The 26,318-nt window shown below is 46.3% G+C and overlaps 4 protein-coding genes across 4 annotated transcripts; 1 reads left to right on the top strand and 3 right to left on the bottom strand.

Moving 5' to 3' along the window:
* Nucleotides 1–2,731: 2,731 nt before the first annotated feature.
* LOC100846694 (probable metal-nicotianamine transporter YSL1) lies at nucleotides 2,732–5,499 on the bottom strand. The gene is made up of 5 exons (XM_003565504.3): nucleotides 4,982–5,499; nucleotides 4,682–4,845; nucleotides 4,460–4,557; nucleotides 4,039–4,360; nucleotides 2,732–3,939 (listed from the first exon to the last, which is right to left on the bottom strand). The coding sequence occupies exons 1-5, from the start codon at nucleotides 5,481–5,483 to the stop codon at nucleotides 2,797–2,799; spliced, it is 2,229 nt and encodes a 742-aa protein (XP_003565552.2). The 5' UTR covers nucleotides 5,484–5,499; the 3' UTR covers nucleotides 2,732–2,796.
* Nucleotides 5,500–5,637: 138 nt separating this feature from the next.
* LOC100822424 (uncharacterized protein At4g28440) lies at nucleotides 5,638–8,263 on the bottom strand. The gene is made up of 2 exons (XM_003566159.4): nucleotides 7,888–8,263; nucleotides 5,638–6,069 (listed from the first exon to the last, which is right to left on the bottom strand). The coding sequence occupies exons 1-2, from the start codon at nucleotides 8,132–8,134 to the stop codon at nucleotides 5,882–5,884; spliced, it is 435 nt and encodes a 144-aa protein (XP_003566207.1). The 5' UTR covers nucleotides 8,135–8,263; the 3' UTR covers nucleotides 5,638–5,881.
* A 2,885-nt stretch (nucleotides 8,264–11,148) lies between these two features.
* On the top strand, nucleotides 11,149–16,702 carry LOC112270689. The gene is made up of 4 exons (XM_024458712.1): nucleotides 11,149–11,154; nucleotides 15,170–15,720; nucleotides 16,046–16,184; nucleotides 16,301–16,702. Exons 1-4 carry the CDS (start codon nucleotides 11,149–11,151, stop codon nucleotides 16,667–16,669), a joined length of 1,065 nt encoding a protein of 354 aa, XP_024314480.1. The 3' UTR covers nucleotides 16,670–16,702.
* A 6,794-nt stretch (nucleotides 16,703–23,496) lies between these two features.
* LOC100846388 (D-amino-acid transaminase, chloroplastic) lies at nucleotides 23,497–25,685 on the bottom strand. The gene is made up of 5 exons (XM_010232369.3): nucleotides 25,551–25,685; nucleotides 25,357–25,434; nucleotides 25,223–25,260; nucleotides 23,989–24,835; nucleotides 23,497–23,820 (listed from the first exon to the last, which is right to left on the bottom strand). Exons 2-5 carry the CDS (start codon nucleotides 25,364–25,366, stop codon nucleotides 23,729–23,731), a joined length of 987 nt encoding a protein of 328 aa, XP_010230671.1. The 5' UTR covers nucleotides 25,367–25,434; nucleotides 25,551–25,685; the 3' UTR covers nucleotides 23,497–23,728.
* Between the last annotated feature and the right edge of the window lie 633 nt (nucleotides 25,686–26,318).

Here is a 26,318-nt window from a genome sequence, read left to right as displayed (position 1 = left end):
CAACAGCAGCAGAACAAAGCAATGGAAGCATCGATTAGGATGGATGGAAATATATATTGACACAATACATACTACTCCAAACGACTCAGTACATGGGAAGGATCGATGGATACACATAACTGTAGTTCTCTGAAATCTATGCATTTTCTATCAATAAGGTTAAACAAAAATGCCCCTTAATTTCTTTCAGACAAACATCTTCTATTTGCTGAATAACATCAGTGCTCTACAATATAATTTAGACCAAGACCATGACCCCACATTAGCTGCTTTAGTACGCAAGATGATTAGGTTTGAGCATATGACATTGAAAGTTCAGAAGACAGAAATATTCTAAATTCTTTGACATTGCAAGTTCAGAAGGTGCTCAAGACGAACCTGAAATCAGTGATATCCTCTGCTGCATCGAGCTTACCCTCCAGGAAGAAGAAGATGCGGGCGCTCGAGCTTCAGCAGCGGCGGCGGCTGGCGAGCAAGGACGGCAGCTCGAGCACTCGAGCTTCAGCAGAGAGGACAGGCGGGAAGCAGCAGCAGCAGCTTCGATCTGCTGTGCGCGACGGCGCTCGGCAAGATCGGATCTGGAGTTCACCGCCAAGATTCGATTTTTAGCCACGTGAGCTTGGTGAGGCGAGGTGGAGAGGTGGCGGCGAGGAGGGAGCGGGCATCGGCGGCGGCGTGAACGAGGGCGTACCGGCGCGGGCGAGGGCCAGGGTTAAGGGAACGACGGAGTACGCGTTGAGTCGCAAAACATCGGAGGGGGTTTTCGCAAAATGACCCCCGCGACGAGTATTCCGGGCTATAGCTGGCCAACGGGCCGGGCTTTTTGAAAAAGCCCGCGAGCCCGCCATGCCAGGCCTGTTACGGGCTCGGCCCGGCACGATTATAAACGGGCCGTGCCGGCCGTGACCCGTCTTGGGCCGTACCTGGGCCTCAGCCTCGAGCCCGTTTAACACTTTTTTTATATTATCTACAGCCCATGAGAAGGAAATCAGGACATCACAAAATATTTGTAAAGGGAAGGACTCGAACACACAAGATCTCTACCTCACTAGCAAGTGGCCTGACCACTTGACCATGTGATTTTTTGTGACTAATACTAGTGTGCGGACTTTTTTTATGCTTATTTGGTCGGAAAAAGTTAACTGGGTTGCAACTGGACTGCTGCCAACGGTGAGGCCCCCACCGTGCTAAACTATATTTCGGACCGGAGGGAGTATATGCAAATTGGGGCAAAATATAACAAAGTGGTTATATATGTTACATGTTATTGACCGGTTAAGATCAAAATAAAATTATTCGTTTTGTTTTTACAAAATATACACTGGAGCATTATTAAATATAAAAAATTGAGAAGTAATTTAAAGTTCTAAGAGGACTAACTCAATCTCGCCTAAACTCTCAGTGACTCAGTGGCAGTGGTGTAGCAGTTGCAGATTTGCAAGCCGTTGCATCTTGTATTTTGGTTGTGAGCTAGTATCTACTATAACTTGCGGGTATTACTGCTTTAGCAAGCATGGCACTAGTAGAAGTATTTCAACTAGTAGCATAGTGTCTCCCTCAAAATACTGCTGCCCACTATTTATTTAACATTTTTATTGGCTCCAAATTGTAGCTAGCTTTGTTTAATATTCCATAAGGAAAAATTGTATGTAATCCTCCCTGTTTTGCTGGTAAAACTAAAGTATACAATGAAGGATGATCAGAACCATTCCTCTTGTTTTAGTTTGTTATCTCTTTCCTTTCATGTTGTAGAGAAACTTATAACTTTTCACCTTTGGTTTTGATGTATACTAAAACACCCTGGAAAAAGCAAAACTCTACATGAGTAATTTTCATGTTTTTCTTTCTAATTTTGTGTAACAATTTTTACAAGTTAATGTTGTTGGGTACAGCTGAAATTGATGGAGTATGATGCTGCCCAGCCACTGGAGCCATGAGATTACTACTTTTCCAAGTTATTTTGTGATCCTGCGAAATGAGTTGGAAAGAAAAGAAAACATGCTTTTCTTTTTCTGTATGTGAATTATGACGAGTTACTAAATAAATTGTTTTAGATCCTACTAAGACTTCATTTTCCCCTCTTCATTAACCAGAATTCTCATGTGGTGAGAATCATACCAAGAGCATAGAACTTTGGGTTGCTAGCAAATCAATACTACACTTGATCGATTTTTATCTCGTTTTTTGGTTTCATCTGCATGATCCGGTGATACAAGCATGTTTTGTTTGTTTTTACTGGTGTTGCGCGTCATTTGATCCTTTTGGTCTGCACCTATCAGACATTAAAAAAATTTGACTTAGAGGAATGCCACTCTAACTTTCTTATACCTCTATCAATGTCTTTTTGTCCAATACCAGCACGTATATTGTCTAAATATGTATAGATATAGTTTTATACGAACAGTTTTCTTTTCCATCCCAAGTCAAACAATTTTTTGAACCTTTATGGTGCCTGGAAGACTCGAACGTACTGCTGAGCGTTGTAAATAGGGGTATTATGGTAAATACTGTTGTACACGCTGAAATACATGTATTTTACGAACAGTTATTGGTCTTAAGTGGACAGAATGACATTGATAGAGGTATAAAAAAGTTAGAGTGGCATTTCTCCAAGTAAGTTTTTGTAATGGCATATTTCTAACTAGTGGAATAGACAGTGGCATAGATCCAATTAACATAAGAAAAAGAAAAGAAAAGTATGTGATGCACGAAATACACACATCTTGCAGTCACTAGATATCTCAATAACAATATGATCTGAAATCATTTACAAGTAATTTCTGCAACTACTCTGTATTATTGCGAAGAAGTAGCCAATTTGGGTAGGAAGTGCTCCTGCATTTCCTCAGTCTGGTAACTAGACAAGAACTTCATGCAGATGGGTGGCTCGATTTGGAAAATTGAAAGTATTGCTGATGGCAATGCCCAAAGTCCGTCTCCGCAGATTAAACCTGATGCCACTACAACTGCAAGTGTGCTTGCATTTTTCTTATCTGCTTTCTTCCAGATAACTAATAGGAGACTCCCCATGGCCATGTCTATTGCAATATTTGGTCCGATTAAGAATGGAATTGCCAAAGCCATGGCGTTTGGAATAATTTTTTTTACCTTCCACTTCTTTGCTTTGGCTACTGCTGTCAGGCAATCCAAGCAAAAAGCAACAAAGAAGAAAGCTACACAGAACTTAGTGGAGTGTTTCGGAAGTATCTTGATCCCTTCGACACTTAAAACTGCAAGCCCACGGTATGCAGTGGCCAAGGGTGCTGAGAAAACCGATCCAGCTTCTCCCAGATGCTCTTTGCCAACAAGTTTTTGAAAGGACATGAAAACAAGCGGGTTGATCAAGCAACCAAGCAAAGTCCCAATTGCCTGGCTTATGAACATGGACAGTGGCGAGGTGAGTGTAAGGTATCCTGTCTTGAAGTCATGCATAAGCTCAGCAGCATTGCCAATGATCATCAACATGACACCACAGGCAGCAAGACCGGCGATGGCTCCACCAGATGCTTCACCAACCCAAGCCCCAACAATGAAGATAGCAAGCTTGGCGTAGACGGATGCGAGGGACCAGTCACAAAGTCCAGAAGCATACGAATTGCAGAATGCCAGGATGGGAGCAACAGTGTATAAGAAGACCACGTGGTAATAACCAATCTGTGGAAAGATGCACGGGACAAAGATTGTTGAGATGGCTGCGAAGAGGATGTAGCCAGCAATCGCAACATGGTCTGGCATTCCTTCGTTCAGAAAGATTTTGCTCCTGCGACAATCATCGTAGCTAAGCGATGTTTGCTCGTCTGAATTCCGATCATCCGGCATGCTCGCACCGCTGAGTTTTTGTTCCTGGCGATTCTTGTGGAAGTGATTCGCTGCTCTTATGGTGATTGCTCCTAGTTGGAACAGGCAATCACCAAGCACCATTGCTATGCCCATGGGCACCTAAATGATCCAAGCAGTTATGGTCAGTGAAGTGCAAAGACTAAAGCTTCCGATCAAGTATCAACTACAGTAAATTTCAGACGGAATTCTGCTACTGACCTTGTATCCATTGATACCCTTGAAATTAGTCGGCGAAGGATCAGTATACCATTGCCCTTTCTTGCTCTGGAGGGTTGGCCACATGATAAACGAAGTAATGATGGATCCGAAAAGCATCGAGAAATTTATGAGGACAGGACAGATCATGCCCACACCGACTAGACTCGCAGAGAAATCGAAGTAAAATTTCTGCTTGTATGCCTTGATTCCGAACATAGGAAAATCTTGGAAGCCACACCCACTTCCTCCTGTGTAAAACCACTGGAAGAATGCCCACATGAAGCTTCCAGCCATGGCTTTGGACATGGCAAGCACTTGCAATCTACGGAGAGAAAGAAATAAGATATCAAATGAAGATAGTGAACAGCAAAAAGTTTCATTTTAGTTTTTTTACGGGGAAACAGATACTGGATGTATTTACTTTGCCGTTGCAGCTCCCGCTGGTGTATGGAAGCTGTTGACGATTCCAGCGATAGCTGAACCAGTTGGATACATCAGTTTGTAGTCCAGTATCATAAGCTGCCAAGCAATGTCGAAAACATGAACATCGAAATGTCGAAGAAATGCGGCGAAATTGAACTAATGGCTCATCGATCAAGTAGAGGTCACTTCATTGTCAGAAAACACTTTCTTTTTTCCATACCTTCCGCAACGGGAGAGTGCAGAATAAGCTGGCGAAGCTGACGAGGCTGAGGAAGGCAATGATCTTCCCTGTATGCAGCGTGTACACGTCCTTGCCGGTGCCTGCCCCACCGGCTGACTTCGCCACCGTCTCCGTCATCGCAAGCAGATACGTCGTGAACCCGCCTGAGAAATTACAACCGGACGGTTGAGCTACCGTCAATTTTAGAAAAAATGGCACATGCAGACCCTGGGATTTCCATCAATGTTTGCTTGTTTGCGCTTGGTACGGGTGCCCATGGGCGTTGCTGCATGGCCATACCGTAGAAGGACAAGGTAGCGCAGGAGATGATGCACGTCTGCAGGACGACGTTCTCCTGCCTGGTGAAGGGCTGGGAGGCGACGCCGCAGCGGGCAAGCAGCCGCGTCCACGACTTGACGGCGAAGAAGCCGAGCAGGCTGGCGACGATGTTGAACGACGGGCCGACCCCGGCGGTCAGGCCGATCCGCATCGACATGAAGCTGAGCACGGCGCCCAGCACGACGCTCGTGGCCACGGACCGCGCCGTGACCTGCCGCCACCACGGCGGGGGCTGCTGCCCCGCGAACGCCAGCTCCACTGACGGCCCTTCGTCATTGTTGTCACCATTTACGGCGGCGATGGTTGCTGCCTGCGCCGGCGGCTGATGATCCTGCGGACGCACGCCGGAGACGGATGCCATGTTTGCCCGACGCAGAGGGGATATTCTTCTCAGGCGCGAGTTTTCAGTACGTTCGTCGGAAGTGTTGGCCTTGCTAGGCCTTGTCTTGTCAAACATAGGCATTGCTTTTTATAGGCATCCATAATGTAGCTGACAAACAGCAGCAGCTGTGAATGATAGTTATTTTACGTGAGTTAACCGAAAAATTGTTACCAACATACTTACATCGACACAGTTCAACAGCAAATAGCCACCGTTCGTTAGGGAATTAGTTTCATTCATCTCAAGAACCGGGCCTGACCTCGTTCCATTACAGGGATGAAAATAGTGCCAAGAGGAATCACAATGTAGTAGACGCACGGACAGCTCAGTTTAATCCATCAACATTCTAACTTAAAAGTGATACAATCTTGATCTTAGCTACTACCACCATACGAAATAAACAGGCTTAGCAAAGGCTTCATAATTCATTCAAAGTACTTCATTTTTATGGCAAGGAAAGGGCATGAAAACTTGGACGATTACTCAGCCACATTAACCAATTCATACTCTACTTGCGACAAGTTGTTATCTTCCTTCACTGTAAAGCTGGCAGGTTCTGCAGCCTCTACACGCCCCCACTTGTCCACGGCAAGCCTCATCGAACATTTGAACATGTCTATTTTAGCATTGCGCAATATTGCTGTGGCACCAGGCTTCAACACATCAACTGCATCGAATAGTGTACCGTTAGTCCTCGTCCATGATACATACATCATCAGATAGATCAAGAATCGTGATAATGTCCACTATACTCTGATGACCACAAAACACCCCAGAACACAAAGAACTTGCAATGGCACATACTCCTCCATGCTAACAAAGACAAAAGAAAATGGTACTACTGTTACTGAACATGAGATTAATTAGCAAATCAAAATGGTGAAGCTACTAAGCTTTCCTTTTTCTCATCTCCCGGACTTTAAAAAAAGGCAATTGTGTGCATAATAATAGATGGGATACCTGCCAAGCATGTCCATCTGTTGTGTGAAATTGAAGTATACAAAAAATAAAAACATATAAGTCCAACATTAAAGGGCACAACCACACAAGATTGCATTAGTAATATGGTGCGTGTGAGACCTAGGCCCCAACCAAAGGCAAGGAGATAGCAAATCTCTGATCACTGGTCAGAACTAACGTCACTAGATTTTCATGCATGTTAGTATGTTTGGTGAAATAATATCTCAAGTGGACACTGACAATAAATACAACAACCATTCCATTAAAATTTAAACAAACTCAGGAAGCCTGCACCTGCAAATATATACCTTAATCGCATAACCTGGATTCAAGGAAACAATACCACAAGAATACAAGACAGGACTGATGTGCTGTTTTGGAATAATAAATACATGATTCGAACTTGGGCCAACTGCGAAGAAACCAAGCAGCAGATGTAGTTTGTTTGGCATGCAGATAACTAGTTGTATTACACAAATACAAGTTTTACTCAACTATGCATCACTTACTTTTGCTATCTGGTTTTTAGAATTATTTCAGAATGAAATTGAAATGTCGCATTTTGTAGAGGCCAACGGAAATTGATTGTTTCCAGCATATTACACCTGCTGATCATTCCAGTGTGTAATTCAGTATGCTATTGGATCAATAACTAGGTGGATGCTGAATGTGATACTTCGCAGCAAAGGGTCTTGAGGTTGTGTCAGGTGGCGTGTGAGGTGTTTGAGAGTATAAGGGGATCAGCTGCAACTGGACACTGGACGATTGCAGTGTCTTTATATGTACAGACACACTTCCTATTTCTGCTGCCTTGGCATGTAAAATGTTGTCTCAGAAATACACTTATGTTTTTGCACGCTTATAAGTTCTTGGGATTCTGGTGGGCATGCAATCCAGAACCACTATAACTTATGGGTGCCTCGTAGTGAAAATCGGTGGAGGGCAAAGCCGCAAAGGCCTATGCCCCCTTCATCTGAACAAATCATAATACCCACCAGCACTCCAGCAGGATCACTGGATTGCTATCTGATGATTAAACATATGACCCCGAAGTTGTTAAAAGAAGTGGCCTCCACACCTATTAAGATTTACAAATACATCTTATCCTATCATGGCTGCTACTAAAGCTACACTAAATTTAGGGAGTGGCGTTATAATTTGGTACGGTAAAAAAATCTGAACATTAGAGATTACTCTCTCCATTCGTAAATAGATGATGTTTTAGACATCAACACAGCGACCCATATGCTAGTGGAAAATCATGAAACTTCTTCAAGAAAGTATTTATTTTCATGAAAAATCTAAAGGTACTATTTTCTCCAACCAATCAAAAAAAAATCTTATATATTAGCGCGGTCAAAGTTTGAAAAGTTTGACTGCACTCTTTCTACGAAATGATTTATTTTATGAACGGAAGGAGTATTGTCTATGAGTCCAAACAGATTAAAGCAAGGGTGCTTAAACAACCCAGCATACAGCAAATGATGCCCACGCTAAGAAGTGCTGAAGTGGGAACATAAATCACCTTGGTCGTTGCGGGCGGTGAAGATGATGGTGCCAGTCTCGTCGCCGACGAGGCACTCCGCGATGCGGGGCGGACGGGAGGAGGAGGCGGGGGCACCGGGGCGCGTGCGGCCAGGGACGGGGTTGGCGCTGACGACCTTGACGACGAGGGTGTGGCCGTTGGTGCCAGGCTTGAGCTGGTCAACCTTGACGAACACCGGCTTCCTGAGCGCCGGCTTCTCGCCGCCCTGCGCCGCCGCTGTCGACATCGCCGCCGGAAGTTGTGGGGTGGATTGGTTTCGGATCGAGTCGGCTCGGCGTGGGGGTTCGCGGGGGGTGGCTGGGAAACCCTAGAGTTTGGGGTCAGGAGTTGGAATGCTGGTGGAACAGACGAGGGTGGGTGAGGCTTGTTGTACTGCGGGCTATGGGCTGTAAACATTGGGCCGGCCCTGCGTCGCTGGATGGTAATGGGCTCCGGCCTTATACTTCAATGACCCGGCGACTGTGCCAGTTCGAAAGGAAACCCTAGCGCATTTCTCGGTATGTTTGGTTCAGCTTCATGCCAATTCATGCTCTACCGATTCTCGTCAATAATTGCGGGCGATGGCGTATCTAAAAAATTGGTTAGAAATTTCTTGGCTCCAAGTTGGCCAAAATTTTGGCAAAAGTTGTGAAGGGGGTAGGCGTGCAAGATTCCATAGGCTATTTTTTTTTGGCAACAAAACCAAATTTGCATTTGCTGCCAAAATCGAGATGATCCGATGACTTCCTATTCTGGGCAGTTCTGAAGTCTGAAAATGAGAAGGAATAACAACAGAATAAGCATCCTACCAGGCAAACATGCTGGCAAACAAACAGAATTCTCAGTCTTCATTATCAGCAATTCTCAAGTTGAAAAGGCCCCAACCATGCCTTTTATTCAGCACCTCCATCCCGACCACGAAATGTAGCATGTTCGTACCTAGCTCCATTTTTTCCATCATATCAAATTACTGCATACCGACCCAATATGCAATCCATTGACAGACAAACAAAACTAGGTTAGAAGGGTATTTTCTTTGAAAACAAGCCAAAATCCTTGTTTTCCATAATGTCCAACAAAGAGCAGCGAAACCAATAGCTATAGCTTTCTATTTCTAACATCAAAATTGTAAATTCAAGTGTTGCATAGAATCAGGTACCTTACTAATATTAAAGTGCAGCAAACTACATGCCATAAAAACATCCCAACAAACATTTGATAAACAGATAAACAATGTTTTCATCTAAACCATGAAACACACACTCTTTAGGGCCCTTTGAAAGCCCGCTAGAACTGTCATTTGTTTCTCTCCGTTTTGACCATGTGATACATCATACAGGCATGAAGCACAGCGAGCTACGTTTTATGAAATTCAAATGAAAATCATGTTCATAGTTCCGTTTCAATCATTCTGTCATCTGTAATGTCATCTTGAACTGAGATATGATATATTCATTTACCTAAACCCACCTAGCTTTTTCTAAATAAATTGTTCATCGGAAAAAAATTGTTGTCATAAAAAAAGATCAGGGAGCAATAAAAGTTTATAACACGGTTACTAACAGTTCACCAAGACTGAGCACAAATTTCTGCCCGTGGTTTAGCCTAGTCGGATAGCATTGCTAGCCCACCCTAAATTTTGTACTGTCTTCGACCGAAATTACTGCGACAGTTTCCCACCGGAGGAAGTACATTTAATTGGTTTCACCTCTCCTGGATCTCAGCCCGGGCCAAGAAAATTCGAGGTCCAACCGGTGGAACACTTACCCGAAGTCGTCCTAAAAAAGAAGCAGAAAAACGCCTGTCGTTTGCTGCGCGCCTGCGGGGTCGAGCCGTCGTGGTCCTCCTGGACAAGCGCAGTTGACGCTCTGGCTCCCTCACATAAAAAAGCTGGGTAATATGGTCCATCCTACAAATCAAACATGGAGCTGAAGCTAAATATACTCGAGTACTTATTGACCAACATGCACTTAGGGAGTAGTCAGTTGATGTCTCCTTACCTGTACTATCCTACCAAATTAAATCAGCTGTTGATACTGTACTAACTGTACTCCTAGTCTCATATCTCAAAATCAAATGGTAAGAGCATCTACACTCTTTAGTTTTTCTGTCCCTATGGATGCCTCTAACGCATAGAGGCAACCTCTGAGGACTACAGCCTGCTGTCTCTAAGGTTTAAAAGTAGAAAGTGCCTCTTTCTTTAGAGTCAACCTCCAAAAAATAAACACCACTAAAATAAAAGGGATAGAGAAAAACCGTGAGAGGCATGCATGTCAACTTACTCAGACGTGAGACCCAGCTTAGAAGTAAAATTGTCTCTAACCACTGCATCATTTGGTGATAAGCTTAGAGATATGTCATGGGTCCCATCTTAAAGGTAGAACTACCTCTAAAGAGTGTGGATGCCCTAAGGCGCCAACGGAAATTATGATGCTGCTAAGCTATAAAATGAACAAATGGTGTTCTTTAACTGTACTGTTTTGATAGGCATGTTCAATTACGTACTTTTAGCCTAAGGCCAAAAAGTTGGAAAGAAAAGTTGGTAGGCATCTTCAATTACGTACTGTGCCATGAGCTTTTCTTTTTCCTAATCTCAAAGCAAGATGAACGGCATGATAATACAAGCAGTAGCTTGTACAATCATTCGGCTTATTTGGTGTATATTCTAAAAGTCGATACGTTTTTCTATAAATTTGGTCAAAACTTTAAGTTGAATTAGAATAAAATTAGAACTTTGGGTATTAATTAAATTCGGTTTAGTTTATCCTTACTAGAATTTGGGCTTTCACCTGAGAAGGTACAATATTGTTTCCGTGCCCCTTGTTTGAAACTAATTAAGGAAGAACAATTGGATCCAGACAAAGGAGGAATTACTCTTATACGTACATCTTTAGCGCAGAGGTGGTTAATGAAGTCGTACGTACGTACAACTAGCTACCTAGGGCCTGATCAGCTGGATTCATAGTGTACTAGCAGTACGAATACACTTAGAGAGAATCAAATCGCTGGAGACCTAGAGAGAATCAAAGCTGGAGATGAACGATCCCTGACACGTGCGGCAGGGATTATATCATTGGCCTATTCCAAAACGATTGAATTTTTTGCTCTCTTGGCCCCCTGTAAAATGAAATTGGTAAAAATAACTCCCTCTACAAAAATGGCCTGACGAAAAGAACCGACATGTGGCCTTTTCAGCCACTGGGTAGGCGGAAGGAACTTTCCGTCAACATGAAAGGCGGAAGCTGCTTGTTTCCAATTGAAATGGCGGTAAGCGATTTGTCAGGGGCTAGGGACCTGACCTGATTCCCACGGCCGTACCTGCAGGCGCGCAAAGAAAAGATTAACGTTCGCACGAACTAGCAGGAGCAACTAAGACCTGATTCCTACGTGGTAGTACTAGCCAAACTTGAGAAAAGAAAAAGTAAAACGTGCCCGTGAACTAGCAGCTAGGCTGCTTGCCGATTCCTATGCATCCACGCAGACTCGAACGAAAAAGATTCCAAGTCTGGAATGAATGTGGTACAGTTAACCTTCCGCCCTCGTCAGGTGCATTCGTCCAATGCAGTAGGCGGAACCGCCTTTGCGCCTTTCAAGTTGGCGGAATGTTGGAAAGCGAAACGTGGATCTCTCGAGACTTTCCGTCAGACTATTTTTGACATTACTTTTGAGAGGGGCCATTTTTATCAATTACGCTGGCCAGAGGCTAAAGCAACAAAAAATTCAAAGCGATGTTAGCATTAATTTGCATGGTCCGGTATACTGTATTACTCCTTCAAACTGTAGGACGCAATTTTTTTGGTTGCCTGTCAAGATTTTCTATACAATGTCAAATCAAAAATATTATGAAAATATTTTTTCACATTATGTCTGATGATACTCGTTTGACATTGTAGATGTCGATAGTTTTTGTTACATAATTGGTGAAAATTGATAAAGTTTGTCAATATTTTGGAACGGAGAGATCAGTAATCCCTCCGTCCCATATTAAGTGCCGAAATATTGCATGTATTTAGACGTATTTTAGTATATAGATGCGTCTATATATAGACAAATTTGAATCGCTTAATATGCGACGAAGGGAGTATATATACTGATATACAGATGGTGCCCTTCATGTCATGTCGAGATCATCGAGGAACAGATAAATCCCCTTTCTCATGGTCGCGTTCCAGTGGTGGAGGAAGGGGGGCCAGCATAGCCCCTGCATTTTCCATCTTGTAAGTTTTACATCTTTATGTTTTGGCTCCCATGATAAATCACCTCTTCTATTCTGATCCTTTCTACATCTTTTTCTGCGTCCGCCCCTACACGTTATATGCTGTCTGTTTTCGCCTCTCTGCAGCAGCCATGACATGAGTACGTACGTGCTAGCTGTAATAGCTGATCGACATCGTCATTTTTAGCGTCCTGATGATCGCTCTCTTTCTCTGTGACCTGCGCTGCGGCTTAATTTCCATACATAGGACGGCCCGCGCGCAGGCATGAAACAAATGTTGTTTGCAGACTGGAGTGCATTGACATCTTGGGATCGCGCAGCATCAGTGTCGTCGGTACCGCCGATCAAGCCGCTGTAGATTTGGGGCAGAGCTGCAGATTCGAGTCGAGATCCTTGCCAGAAAAATGTCTATATATCGATCGGTGTGTTGATCCATCTGGGGGTAAACCACACACGCTCTGGCGACCGTAAAGCTAGCTAGCCACCACGTAGAGGTACAGATCGACGTACGTACTTACTTATGTCGACCACAGACTTTGCCACAGACTACGGGAGGATGTTTTGCACGTCGACGTGCCTCCATTGCTACCACAGAATAAAAGGGATCATATAGGACAGAGAGTCAGGGGCGGAGTAGACCCGGCGCCGGTGCTCCAGAGTCCCGGACGACAGAGGCGGTGCCATTAGCGCTGCTCAAGCTTTTCTTTTTTTTCTTTTTTTTGAACCAGAAGCTTTTCTGTTGATTTGTGAGTATTTTTTTTAGGCAATCACCGGTGGGGGGTGGGGGGGGGGGGTTTGAGAATATTCCCACCTGAATATATACTAATCATGTCACAAGCTGGCAGCTACCTTTAATTTGTGAGTATTTTGGAAGGAAGAAAAGCCAAGCGTTTAGCGGACTGGGCCACTGCTGGGCGGGCCTTTCTTCCGATTAACGTGGGTACTTAAGTGGTGGATGGGCCAGACTACGTGGGGGCAGGAGCGCAACAAAGTGAACTGGATTGGATGGACTCAAAAGTTTTTTTGAAAGGTCCAGCAAACACTGGCTTTCGATGTATTAGCAGAGGGAATAATTACAAGGCTGCTCTAAGGCAAAAGAGTAAGAAAAAAGGAAAGAAAAACCGAGGCGTGAAAAAGCCAAGAAAATCAAGGTGGTTCCTAAAGTAACTTCCTAAGGGCCTTGGCACCCGCGAAAGCCCACTCGCGGGCCTCATCCTTAATGAAACAACAAATCTAGCAAAACGAAATTTCCTTGTCGTTGAACACCCTAGAGTTGCGCTCGTGCCATATGGCCCAATAGATGAGGATGAACATGGATTTGATCCCTTGGCGGTGCTTGTTCTGAGTGGCCGAGATCATCCTCTCGTGGAAGGAGCCAATGAAAGCCGAAGCATGGCAAATAGCGGTGGCGATGCGGGAACAGTTGGGCCAGAGAGCCACCTCACACCAGATCCGCCGGGCACCGGGGCACTCGACGAACAAGTGATGTGGGTTTCTAAGTTGCGGTGACAAAGAGCGCAAAAGTAGTCGTTGGGCCAGCCCCTGCGTTGGAGACGGTCAGCGCACCAGAGGCGATCGTGGAGTAGAAGCCAAGCAAAAAAATTAAGTTTCGGGGGTGCCCAAACACGCCAGACGTTGCGCTCGTGGTTCGAGCGGACGTGGCCGTCGAAGTGCAGTCTGTAGGCAGAGCGGACGGAGTAGCATCCATCGGCGGTGATAATCCATCGGATGGTCGGCATGCCAGGGAGGAGGAGGATGGACTCAAAAGTTTTAGCTACGAGGTGAATGATTCTGAAAAAAAGCTACGAGGTGAACAGGCTATACTACTGGAGCACTACGTATGTACTAACTAGTCTTGCGCCAGCAGGAATTAATTGGTGCGACTTTTCTTTGTTTCAACTTCTTTTTGCCGATTTATATTTCGTTGATTTATTTGGGTGGAAATTCATGTATGGTCCAAAAGCTACTACTCACTCCGTCCTATATTAAGTGACTCAAATTTGTCAAAATATGAATGTATATAACAAAACGTGTCTAGATACATGTAATATTTTATCTCTTAATAGGAGACAGATGGAGTAATATGTCGTCAACAGATCCATGTTATTGAGTTGGCCATATCAAAAATTTAATTTGTCGTCCTCCGCCACCGCAGGCATGCATACCTCTATTATCCTTTGTTTCACACGGTTCGAAACCAATACACGACGGTGCGTTGTTATCTTAAGACATGCCTCATAGTTATCTGTTTTATTTCGAGAGTTCATTAGATTTTAGAACAAACCCCAGTAAGTATAAGGTGGAGAGTTTGACTTCTATATGGTTTAGCAATCATGTTTGCAGTCAGAGTTTAACCAAACATGTTTTTTTTTGTGTGTGTAGCGTCCGGTTGGGCGAAAGATTCTCGTCGTGTCTTTTCGGGCGAAGATTTATATCCAGTATAAAGGCAATTAAAAGCACAAGGAAGATGTGGATGCCGTTGCACAAAAAACCAATCTCATCTAGCGAGCCAGTTCCCCTTGTCGTTGATATTCCTCGGACGTAACAGGGGATCAAAAGCTCTGATCAATCAAAGTCAGTGTGGCACAAAAGAAGCCACGTACGGCACCGCCGGCTCATTATACTCTAGGTTGGATCGATACGACGACTGCAACATGCATGCATATGAGGGCAATAATGAAGATGGTGGTGGTGGTGGCAGTGGCACTGGAGTCACAGAAAGAGGAGACACGATTTCAATTTACAGTAGCAATAAAAAGATGACGTAGTAACAACGTAGCCGGGCGCCGTACGTGGCAGCAGCTAGCACAACTTGCTCCTACGTACCCTGCATGCAGTCCGGCCGGTGTGCAACAATATGCAACGTACGTCCTACGCACGCGCGCCCCGGCCCGGATAAATCTGCTGCTAGCGCCCGCCCGCGGCTAGTCCCGGCCGGCGTGCGATTTCAAGGTCGAGAGCTAGCTAATTAACCAAAGCTAGCTAGCATGCGGATGGCCGGGGAGGAGGAGGAGGAGGAGGAGGCGGGGTTTGTGAAGCAGGCAACGAACCTGGCGGCGCGCCAAGGTCACCCCGCTCCACATCGCCAGCGCCATCCTCTCCGCCTCCCCCGCCCTCCTACTCCTCCGCTCCTCCAACGTTAACACCGACGCGGTCCGGCTCTGCCTGGGCGCCGCGCTCGACCGCCTCCCCGTCGTGACGACGAGTAATGCCCACCACGTCGTCCCGGCGCCGTCCAACGCGTTCCGCGCCGCGCTTCGGCGGGCGCGCAGGCGCAGGCCGGGGCGCTGCAGCTCCGTACGAATTGCGGGATCTGCTGCGGGCGGCGGCAACGGCAAGCTGATCGAGAGGCTTGCCGCCTCCGTCCTCGTCGACCCCAGCGTGGACCGCGCCGCCGTGGCCAGCTTATCGTCGGTCGGCTTGCGGCGGCAGGCCTGCAGCAGGGCCGGCGTCGCAGACCACGCGGTGGTGTCCGTCTCGTTGGACACGACGACGGATCATCCTCCACATCCGGTTGTCAAAGAGATCAGTACGACTCTTGCAGTTGCAGGAGGACGGCAACTGCAGTCTCTTGGGAACTTCCGGCCACTCCAACCAGTACTCCCAGCAGACGGAAGGTATCTTGGTAGTTTCTCGCTCCATCTCCCGGACGTCCGCGTAATCTGATAATTATTAGTTGTTCAATACTCTAGATGACAACACTAGCCACTCGTCCAGATCCATGTCCAACTAATTATTTCTACTCTTATCCGGTATTTTTTTTCGAAATATTACATGTATTTAGACATAGTTTACACAATAAATTTGTGACAAGTAATATAAGTCGGAGTAAATAGCAAAATCGAAATGCATGCCTAGCCGGGTGCATGCATCTTAATAATGAAATTTGCCCTTGCGTGTGCTAAATTCTGTGTATACATGTTTCCCTGCGTTTTCTTGCAGTGAGAGTCAAGCTAGCCAAGCAAAATCAGAAACAGCCGAGGACGTCGTCTCAACGCCAACAACCGCAACCGTTTCTCGGTGGCTCCGCCACTACCATGACAGACTTCTCAGCAGACCAACACACCGCTGCAACCTTCAGGTATAGAACACAAACGTGGATACGCACAATCGGAAAATCTAAGCAAATCCACATCATATCTAACGTCGTCGACATTTGGTGTCTAACTAATCATCTGATGTCTTGAGCCGTGTCAGATGCAGGAAGCTTGCCGCAAGCCGAAATTCACGGAGCTCACCGCGCAGAACCTCAAGCTCATGTGCGGCGCGCTCGAGCTATGCGTGCCGTGGCACAGGGCCATCGTTCCCGGCATATCGGCCGCCGTGCTCCGGTGCCGGTCCGGCATGACGAGGTGGGAGAGGGCGAAGCCAACCAGCTTCTTGTCGCCGAGGATGATGTCGACTTGGCTGCTCTTCGGAGGAAGGGACGACGATGACAGCGGCAACTTGGTTGCCCGGGAGCTCGCGAGGCTCGTGTTCGGATCCTACCGGGGGTTCACCGTCCTGCAGGTACCGGGTAACTCATGTATTATTACTCCCATGCACAGCTGCAAGCCAGTGGCGTAGCTAGGGGGGTTGTCGGGTTGTCGATGAACCACTCTGGATTTTCCAATCCTTTATATAACATAGTTAAAAAACAATCAAAACATCAAAATAAATAAATTTGTATGAATATTTTCGCTGTTGGACCACTCTGGAAATTTTAGCTGGCTACGCCACTGCGGCAAGCAGCTCGCGGCCGTCAAGAGTGAGAGATCACCGGACAACTATGGCGTTGCGGCGGCTACCTGGGGGAGATGCTCTTCGAGGTGATCCGGGAAAACCCTCACCGCGTTATATTGATAAACGACACGGCCGGATGGACCGTGATGCAAAGGCCTGTGTTAAGAACACGGTGAAGGAAGGAACGGTGAGGGGTTGCAATGACGAGGTTGTCAGCTTGGAGGATGCAATCGTGGTGTTGATGACCTTTGAAGTGGTCGACTCAAGGTCGTTTGTGGTTTTGTCCCCGTGGATGAAACGTCCGGTAATCGGCAAGCAGAGCCGCGAGGAGGAAGATGCCACGTAGATGGAAGTGAGATCTCGTCAGTTTAGCTTTGATCTGAATGCTTTCGCAGAGGATGAGAAAGAGGAGGAAGATGATTTGGCTGATGTGGAGACGGGGATTATAGATGTTGTGGACGGTGTTTTCTTCTTCAATTAGTACTTCCTTTCTCTTTGAGAACAACGAGCGGGATTTATTATTAACGGTTTTGCTTTAGGAAGTTGCCTGTTTTTTAGTTAGAGATTAGCTAAGTTGTGAGGATGACACATTGATCTTAATCCAACAGATTAGGCGCTTGAGACACGGTACTCCCCTACTCGGTATTACTTTTTTGTTTTGAATGTACCCTACTCGGTACTGCTTAACTGGAAAGAAGAAAATAATTATTCTGCTATATCTAAATTGCGTGATTTTTAGTTAGAGATTAATTGATTCCTCAACGTTGTATATGATATGTGCTCTATGATTTGGAATGGATGATGAAAAAAAAGGGTAACATGAGATCTAGATAATACTAATCCAACGACTCTCATTCGTCAACTTAGATTTAAACCTTTTATTTAAAACCCATAAAACTTAGATTTAAGTTTTTTGCTTAAAAATCAGTCAATTAAATCGTTGGATATTCAAACAGCCTGTCGCTCAATCTATTCGCCGGCGGATCCATAGGGTGGCCAGGGCATGGACCACCCTGGAAATACAGCCGTCTACATATACACTAGTGTATTTTAAACCCACCAAAAAAAAAAATCAGTCCGAGCAAATAGCCCATCTTCTCGGCCAGTTCTCGTTTTCTTTCTGTTGTGTAGTATACACATCACCACATCAGATCGGGCCTTGTAGCAGACTGGCGATCGATCACGAGCAGTTGGCATCGTATCGTATTTTTGCTGAGCAGACGAGCATGAGCAACTAACATCGCATCGTATTTCTCGTCATCATCGTCGCTGACTGCCAGTGGACGGCAAACATACGCTTCGTCACCGCGAGCATGCGACGGGTAGCAACTTACACGGAGCCGGCGACATTTTTCTCGGTCTTTCATTGAATCGAATTAAGATTTGCTCATTGATCGAATTGAAATTATCGCCAAATTGTTCCAATGCCGTTTTTTCTCTTCCCAAATTCAATACTACTAGTATATTTGAGGTAAAAAATTGCTGGTTATAATTTATATTGGGATAAAAGTTTATACATTGGACCATCCTTTCTCAAAAACATGATCTGCCCATTTTTGTTTGGGAGGAGGTGTCAATTTTGTTTTGCTCAGTTGTCTACTTTTACCTCCGTTTTGAAAAAAGGAATGGGCCACACATTAGAAGAGTGCGGAACTGGATCCTAACCGCCAAATTCCAACGATCAGGCAGTTTTGTTTTATCGAATGTCTGAATTAAGAACTTTCCAACACAATGGTCACTAATGGGCCTTAGTGCACTTGACAACGCTGCAGATCACCATCAATATAGACATCTAGGGACCCATCAGTAGCGACTTTTTTACAAACAATCTGGTTTTAGTGAAAAAGTCAACATTGCGATGCCGAATTCCTGCATGTCAGTGGTGACATGGTGGTGGGCCAATTTTTTAGGCATTCACTATTGGACTGTATCCACTAACGGGCCAATCTATCGAGTGCCAGATTTTGGGCCCATTATGGTGTCGTCGAGACCCAGATACTTTGGATCCATGTGAAGAGCTTCATGCGCTAGCCAACGCAACCAAAAGACCGATCTGATGGAAGGGGCTAGGCAATCCACTTATACTTCAACACTCGCCCTCACGTGTGGTTCACTCAGGCCTAAACGTGGATTGAAAGTGCGTCGCAATTTAATTGCGGCAACCGGGTCTCGAACTCGAGACCTCTTGGCTCTGATACCATGAAGAGCTTCATGCGCTAGCCAACGCAACCAAAAGACCGATCTGATAGAAGGGGCTAGGCAATCCACTCATACTTCAACACTCCCCCTCACGTGTGGCTCCCGCAGGCCTAAACGTGGATCGAAAGTGGGTTGCAATTTAATTGCGTTAACCGGGTCTCGAACTCGAGACCTCTTGGCTCTGATACCATGAAGAGCTTAATGCGCTAGCCAACGCAACCAAAAGACCGATCTAATGGAAGGGGCTAGGCAATCCATTTATACTTCAACACCATGTTATAGACGGGCTAGGCTATCTTGCTAATTTTCAAAGTTTCTTCTTCGTTTTCATGGAATGAGCTGTGTGTTAATACCCCCTCCAAAACATGGTTTTTGATAAGTACAGATTATATGGCCATGGTATTTTCCCACGAGGATAATTCACAAAGCACCGAGTGCTCATTCCAGGTAAGTAATACATGTGGCCTCTCGGCGCCCATCCATGTACACATGCCAGTATGCATGAATGGTTCAATGGTTGGCGTACGCGTTAACTAATAAGGTGCATTCATGGTTTGTATTTACCAGGATATTTCCTTCCTTTTGAAATCATGTTGATTATTTACTTACGTTTCTTTCTATTTAATTAGTAGCGAGACGCAGCTGTCTTGTACTACTAGTTAATTTCTCGACCCCCCTCGTGAAATATATGAGCTGGCATCGTTCATAGTTGATCGAGGAAGCAGCTAGAATATGAGCTGTCCTCTTTAAACACAGAAGAACTTACGTTTCTGGTTATTCATAAACAGATCGAATGGATTATCTTATCTAATTTTCTTTACCCAAAGCATTAGAAGGCAGACATGTACACAACTCAATTAAGTCCACACAAGCATATCTGATGAATCGCTAGCTTGATATATGGAAATCAAATGGATGTAAAGCGGTTACATATAGTAACTGGATGCAAATAGTAACTTAACATTTTCTTTTCTATTTGTCATGGAAATGCTAAATCTTGAATACGTGTGTTGGGTGCGGGCTCAGGTGTGGAAGCGCCAACGCCGGCGGCAGGCGCCAGGGCCAACCGCCGCTGCACCGTCTCAACCAGCTGCTGGTAAGCAACATGCTAGCTAATTAAAGTCAATAGATGCATGCATGCCTGTGTTTGGTCACAGAAATGCTACTGTAATAAAGTTATATTAATTATTCGATCGGTATTTTGCATGTCTGTGTACGCTGATCATCAGATGTGGAAGCCTCGCTGCTGCCGGCCGTTGCTCCGCCAGTCAACTTCGGGAGGCGCCGGTCTGCGCCATGGTGAACGACGGTGGGGTGGTGTCCGGTGGCCGGGCTTGCCGGTGCACCCCCCGCGGTCTGATATATCCGTGTAATAAAGTCAGGGATAGGGATGCCATATGTGTTTCATTTCTAGACAAACTTCTAAATTCTCAAACAATCAAGACTATGTTAAGTTACTATTTGCATCCAGTTACTATATGTAACCGCTTTACATCCATTTGATTTCCATATATATCAAGCTAGCGATTCATCAGATATACGTGTGTTGAACTTGAGTTTTGTTTACATGTCTGCCTTCTAATGCTTCGGGGAAAGAAAATTAGATCTAATTAAGAAATTCCGTTTTAAGAATAACCAGAAACGTAAGTTCTTCTGCGTTTAAAGAGGACAGCTCATACTCTAGCTGCTTGCTCGATCAACTATGAACGATCCCAGCTCAGATATTTCACGAGGGGGGTCGAGAAATTAACTAGTACTAGTACAAGACAGCTGCGTCTCGCTACTAATTGAATAGAAAGAAACGTGGTAAATAATCAACATGACTTCAAAAGGAAGGAAATATCCTGGTAAATACAAACCATGAATGCACCTTATTAGTTAACGCGTACGCCAACCATTGAACCATTCATGCAATCATGCATGCATAATTGGCATGTGTACATGGATGGGCGCCGAGATGCCACATGTGTTACTTACCTGGAATGAGCACTCGGTGCTTTGTGAATTATCCTCGTGGAAAAATACCATGGCCATATAATCTGTATTTATCAAAAACCATATTTGGAGGGTGTATTAACACACAGCTAATTCCAGAAAACGAAGAAGAAACTTTGAAAATTAGCAAGAGAGCCTGGCCCGTCTATAACATAGACCCGAATTATCTGGGTCTCGACGACACCATAATGAAAGCTAACCAATCTGGAGTCCACATACGACATTGCCATTTTAAGTTTGGAGATTCTTTTACAAAACTAGGTGCCGCTTGATTTGCAGACCTCTCTAGATTCAAGTCGAGAACAGTATGTTTCTTGCGGCTTGCAGTGTGCCTAATCGATCTATATAGATGTTGGTATGGCCTTCCACAACGCGAGCAATTGTAGCTGACATGGTTATTTTCCTGTTGAACTACAACAAATCACTTTTGCCCGTCCGGCAAAAATGCAACACTAGGAAAGGGAAAGGGCCGCTCCTGACAACTCTACTGCGGGATAAACCGGGGGAGAACAGAGCAGCTAGCTAGCACGCTGCTAGACGGAGTCTCCGAACTCTTGGATGAAGATTAATGTGGACACGGCATTTCAACCGGACACGGGCCGACGAGCAAGAATTATGTTTGTTGCTCGTGATTGTAGAGGCTTGGTGATCTTGGGGTGTCTAGGAGCATCTTGCACTGCAGCTCGGAAGTAGAATCTGAAGCCGAGGAATGTCTAGATCTACTCGGCTTGAGGGTAGCGGTGGAGAGAATACATATTTTTCTTAGAGTCGGATCGATAATCTGGAAATGGGATGAACTATTGTGATCATCACAGGCTTCTATCGCCGAGGAGATCAAGAACAATACGACATGCCAGCAGAGTGTGCAGTTGCACCATGTGAAGAGAGATTGTAATAGGGAAGACAATGAAATAGATAAATCGGGAATGAGATCTGGATCGACTCGGTGGATTCTACATGCACCTCCGGAGATCCCAGATCTGGTGAACCAAGAATGTAATCCCCTATCAACAAAGTTCTCTTTGCTATAAAAAAGCATCTCTTCCTTGCCACCCTTTGTACACATTCAAATGGAAAAGGGGATAAAATACAAGACCAAGTAAACTTGAAAACCGGCATGGACACCCCTTTAGCACCATGTCTTTCAAGAAAATGCAAGCTAGGTCCTAATTAAGACATCATTTCACCAAGAATCGTCGGAACAATTTAAGCAAGGGACAAACAAGAGCACCAATGAGCATAACAGAAGGCAAACATACATCATTTCACCAAGAATCGTCGGAACAATTTAAGCAAGGGATAAACAAGAGCACCAATGAGCATAACAGAAGGCAAACGGATTACCTCACCGATGGCTACCGGCTGGCGTGGTTCCTACTCAATCGCTGATGATGTGCCACCCTTGTAGATCCATCCTCGTGTTCTGCCAGTAAGGCCGAGGATGGGTGTACACCAATCGTGCGGCGAGATTTGGCGATCCCATCGCCGTCGTCTCATCTGCATCTCCATGGCGGATCTAGAGCAAACTATGGGGGTAGGCGCTAGGCTAGAAGAGTCGGCGGAGGGAGATGGAGAGGTGCCGGAGAGAAGAGAAGGAAAGAGGGTTTACGTTAGGGTTAGCAAGAAGGAGGGGGGCTTTATATACCCGGGGGCTGAGGAAGTGGGCTTGTTTGGGCCATAGTTTCACCGTTAGTCAGCGAAAAATTTGGCATGTTATTAGTTTGGATCACAAAGACTAATGGGCCCAAAATCTGGCACTCGATATATTGGCCCGTTAGTGGATACAGTCCAATAGTGAATGCCTAAAAAATTGGCCCACCACCATTGGCAATGTTGACTTTTTCACTAAAACCAGATTGTTTGTAAAAAAGTCACTACTGATGGGTCCCTAGATGTCTATATTGATGGTGATCTGCAGTGTTGCCAAGCGCACTAAGTCCCATTAGTGGCCATTGTGTTGGAAAGTTCTTAATTCAGTCATTCGATAAAACAAAACTGCCTAGGCGTTGGAATTTGGCGGTTAGGATCTCTAGTTCTGCACTCTATGTGCGGCCCATTCCTTTTTTCAAAAAGGAGGTAAAACTAGACAACTGAACCAAACAAAATCAACACCTCCTCCCAAACGAAAAAACATGAGGTTGTATGCCTCGCGAAAGTAACTCCACAAGACTACCACTAACCTTACAATAAAAGGCTGAATCAAACGAAAAATATGAATCGAGTCCCGACGCCACTTCGGATTAGCCGACTGGACCATCGGGGGCTACAACTATTCGATGTACCAGAAAAGGAAAGTCCCAAGCCGGCTCCAGCACTGCTGACTCAACCCTCGAGGGCTACAGGAATCAAAAGCAAAGGACAAACTATAGCAAACGTATCAAATCGTCCAATTTCTAACTCCTTTTTTTTACGGGTCCAATTGTTAACTCGGCGCTTGGGGGCTACCTAAATTCGATCTAGAAACGTCCAAATTCAGATGAAACTCAAACCGCCTTCAGAGAAAGACCCAAAAGCGTATTATTCATTTGCTGAATGGCCCAGATCCATCACACACACACAAGCAAAATTATACAAGACTTGATCACTCGAGTTGAGCCATTTGACAGGTGACAAACACTCCTACAGTAGGGAGCTCACACACTTATCTTCGCACATCACGTAACCCATGCGCAGCACACCCGGTCGATCTCTGCTAAAGCTCTTGGGCCTTTACTTGTAAGGAACCGCGACCCTGTCCGGCCCAGACTTCATGTCCTCCCAGAGCAGATCCGACAGCGCGAGCATCAGCTTCCCCACCTTCCCTGCATCTCACAACAACACATAAACCGAATCAACCAAACCGCAGCCGCCATGGATGAACCAGTCCAAGAGAAAAGAATGAACCAACCAATGATATTGGGTTTTTTTTTTCGAAAAGGGGACGCGATCCACGCCTCTGCATCAATGATATTGGTTAATTTATAATTTACCGTCGCCGATGGGCTGGCCGTCCCATTCGACGATGGGCAGCACGGGCAGGCCGCTGCCGACGAAGGCCATCTCCACGGAGCGCTTGGCTTCCTCGGCGGTGACGTTCGCCGTGCTGACGCCCTTGAGCAGCCCTTGCTCCACGAGCCTGGGCGCGAGCGCGAGCAGCCTCTTGGCCGTGCACCCGCTGAGGATCTTATCAAACGCCGGGAGGACCAGTTCGTTGCCAGGGGTCACGAAGGCGACGTTCACCATGGGTCCCTCGGCCACGTAGCCTTGCTCGTCCACCCACACGGACGCGAACGCGCCGCGCTCCTCGGCGTCCATGATGGACAGCACGTTGGGGAGGTAGTTGACGTTCTTCATGGTGGCGAACAGCGGCGGCTTCATGGGCACGCCCGTGGTCACGGCGCGCACCCCGTCCCGGCACTGGGAGTAGTCCGACGCGATCACCACGGCGTAGAAGGCCGGCGCCGGGCAGCCGGAGGAGGAGAGCAGGAAGTCTCCCGGCCCGGAGCTGAGCCAGTAGCGGATGGACCCCTTGCGGCACCCGGAGGCGGCAGTCATCTGGACGAGGATGGAGCGCAGGGCGTCGCGCGGGAACGGGGTGCCGACCCTGGCCTTGGCGGCCGAGCGCAGGAAGCGGTCCAGGTGCGCGTCCAGCTCGTAGAGGTGGCCGTCCAGGAGCATGGCCGTGTCGAAGACGCCGTGGCCACGGTGGACCATGTGGTCGTCGATCGGGATGCACATCATGGCCCGGTCCAGCACGATGCCGCCCAGCACGCTCGAGTACATGGCCGGGTACGGTGCCGCCGCGGACTTCCATTTCTCCTGCAGCTTCTCCAGGACCTGGAGGATGCAATGCAGCGGCGAGATGGAATGATTTGATGATCACGCAAGAGTGTTTGATCAACAAGTTATGGGCTGAGATCGACTTAATTCGTCCAGCACTAATTAGTGCGTTGTCTAGTCATAACCAGGGCACAGGCAGCACTGAAGCAGGGCTCCAATAATGCGAGCCTCCCGACAAAGTACCCACGTCAGTATTTCACTATAGAAAACAGAAAAATGTTGGTGGCACTTCGTCGTGTTCACCAAAACATAGTTCCGTGTCAGAGATGTCGAGTGTCTCCACTGATTGAGGTGTTTCATTATCAGTATCTGATACAGTAATACTCGCATCAGATTGGTTTCGCTAGCTCTAAGGATTTGAGGGAGGAGGAAGAGAACACTCACCTCTGCGCCCGATTCATACACAGGAACTACATCCTCCCCTGAAATCCAAAAGACGAACAAAACATCAGGTAAATTCTCCCCCTTGCCAAAAACCTCTCGCGCCATATATGCCGATTGACGACGGATCTACTCACCCTGAACCATGTTGATCCGATCGATCCGCGAGAGCACACGGCGGCGGTTAGGTAGAACTAGCAGAGAGCAGTATATATCTAGAGACCAGCAGAGACTGAGAGTAAGTATAAGTATGCGGCGTGGGAGTGGAGATGAGCGGCCGTTCCCCTAAATTTTTTTATAAAAGCGGAGATGCCGGCCGGCGCGCACCCACCTTGCTCGCTGCGGACGGACGTGGCGTCGAACGGCCCTGCGGAGGAGATATTGCAGCGAGTGCGACAACTTTAGCCGGCCCGGCCGCTATCGGCGATCCTATCGCGTTTTCTTTCTACTCCGTTTTTGTTCCGGGGCGAGAAGCGTGGGCAGGCGCCGTTGCGATCTGTACGTGGGTCGATCGACGTTACGTGGGGAAGTCACGGGAGAAACGGCCTGCGGTGGTGCTGTACTGCGCGTTCACCGTACTTCGTCATGGGACAGGGCCGGAAGAAACGACGACGGACGGGCCAAGAGGACGGGGATGGGCCGGCCGGCGGGATGTGTACCGTGTACCGCGGCGTTTCGAATTCGGGGACGGCTGTGGCACGCACGCACGCACGGCCCAACACGGCTGGTGCTGGTTACCGTACGTGGAGTACGCGTGGAATGGTGACACGTGCATGTTTTGATATGCAGTGAACCGTGTATCTTCGTGATGCCTTTGCATCGATCGGCCTCCCCTCTCCGTTCCATGTGCTGTTCAGCTCCGTATTCGTTCATTCATTCTTTTTTGCCACGACGATGATGCTCCGAACATCACAGGAATATACGGGTATAGTTAAATCTGGAAACTTAATGTCTAGAGTAAATTTCACAAGACCATACATTCAGTGGATAGAGTTTCACGGAACTATAGTTGACATAAATTTTTCTCATAGAACCACACATTTCGTGGATAGTGTTTTGTGGAATCATAATTGATACTAATTTATCTCAGAACCATCAT

Source organism: Brachypodium distachyon, chromosome 2 (assembly GCF_000005505.3).
Source record: "Brachypodium distachyon strain Bd21 chromosome 2, Brachypodium_distachyon_v3.0, whole genome shotgun sequence".
Taxonomy (NCBI): Eukaryota; Viridiplantae; Streptophyta; class Magnoliopsida; order Poales; family Poaceae; genus Brachypodium; species Brachypodium distachyon.
Note: the sequence above shows the minus strand (reverse complement) of the source record. Positions and strands in the feature narration are given on the sequence as shown.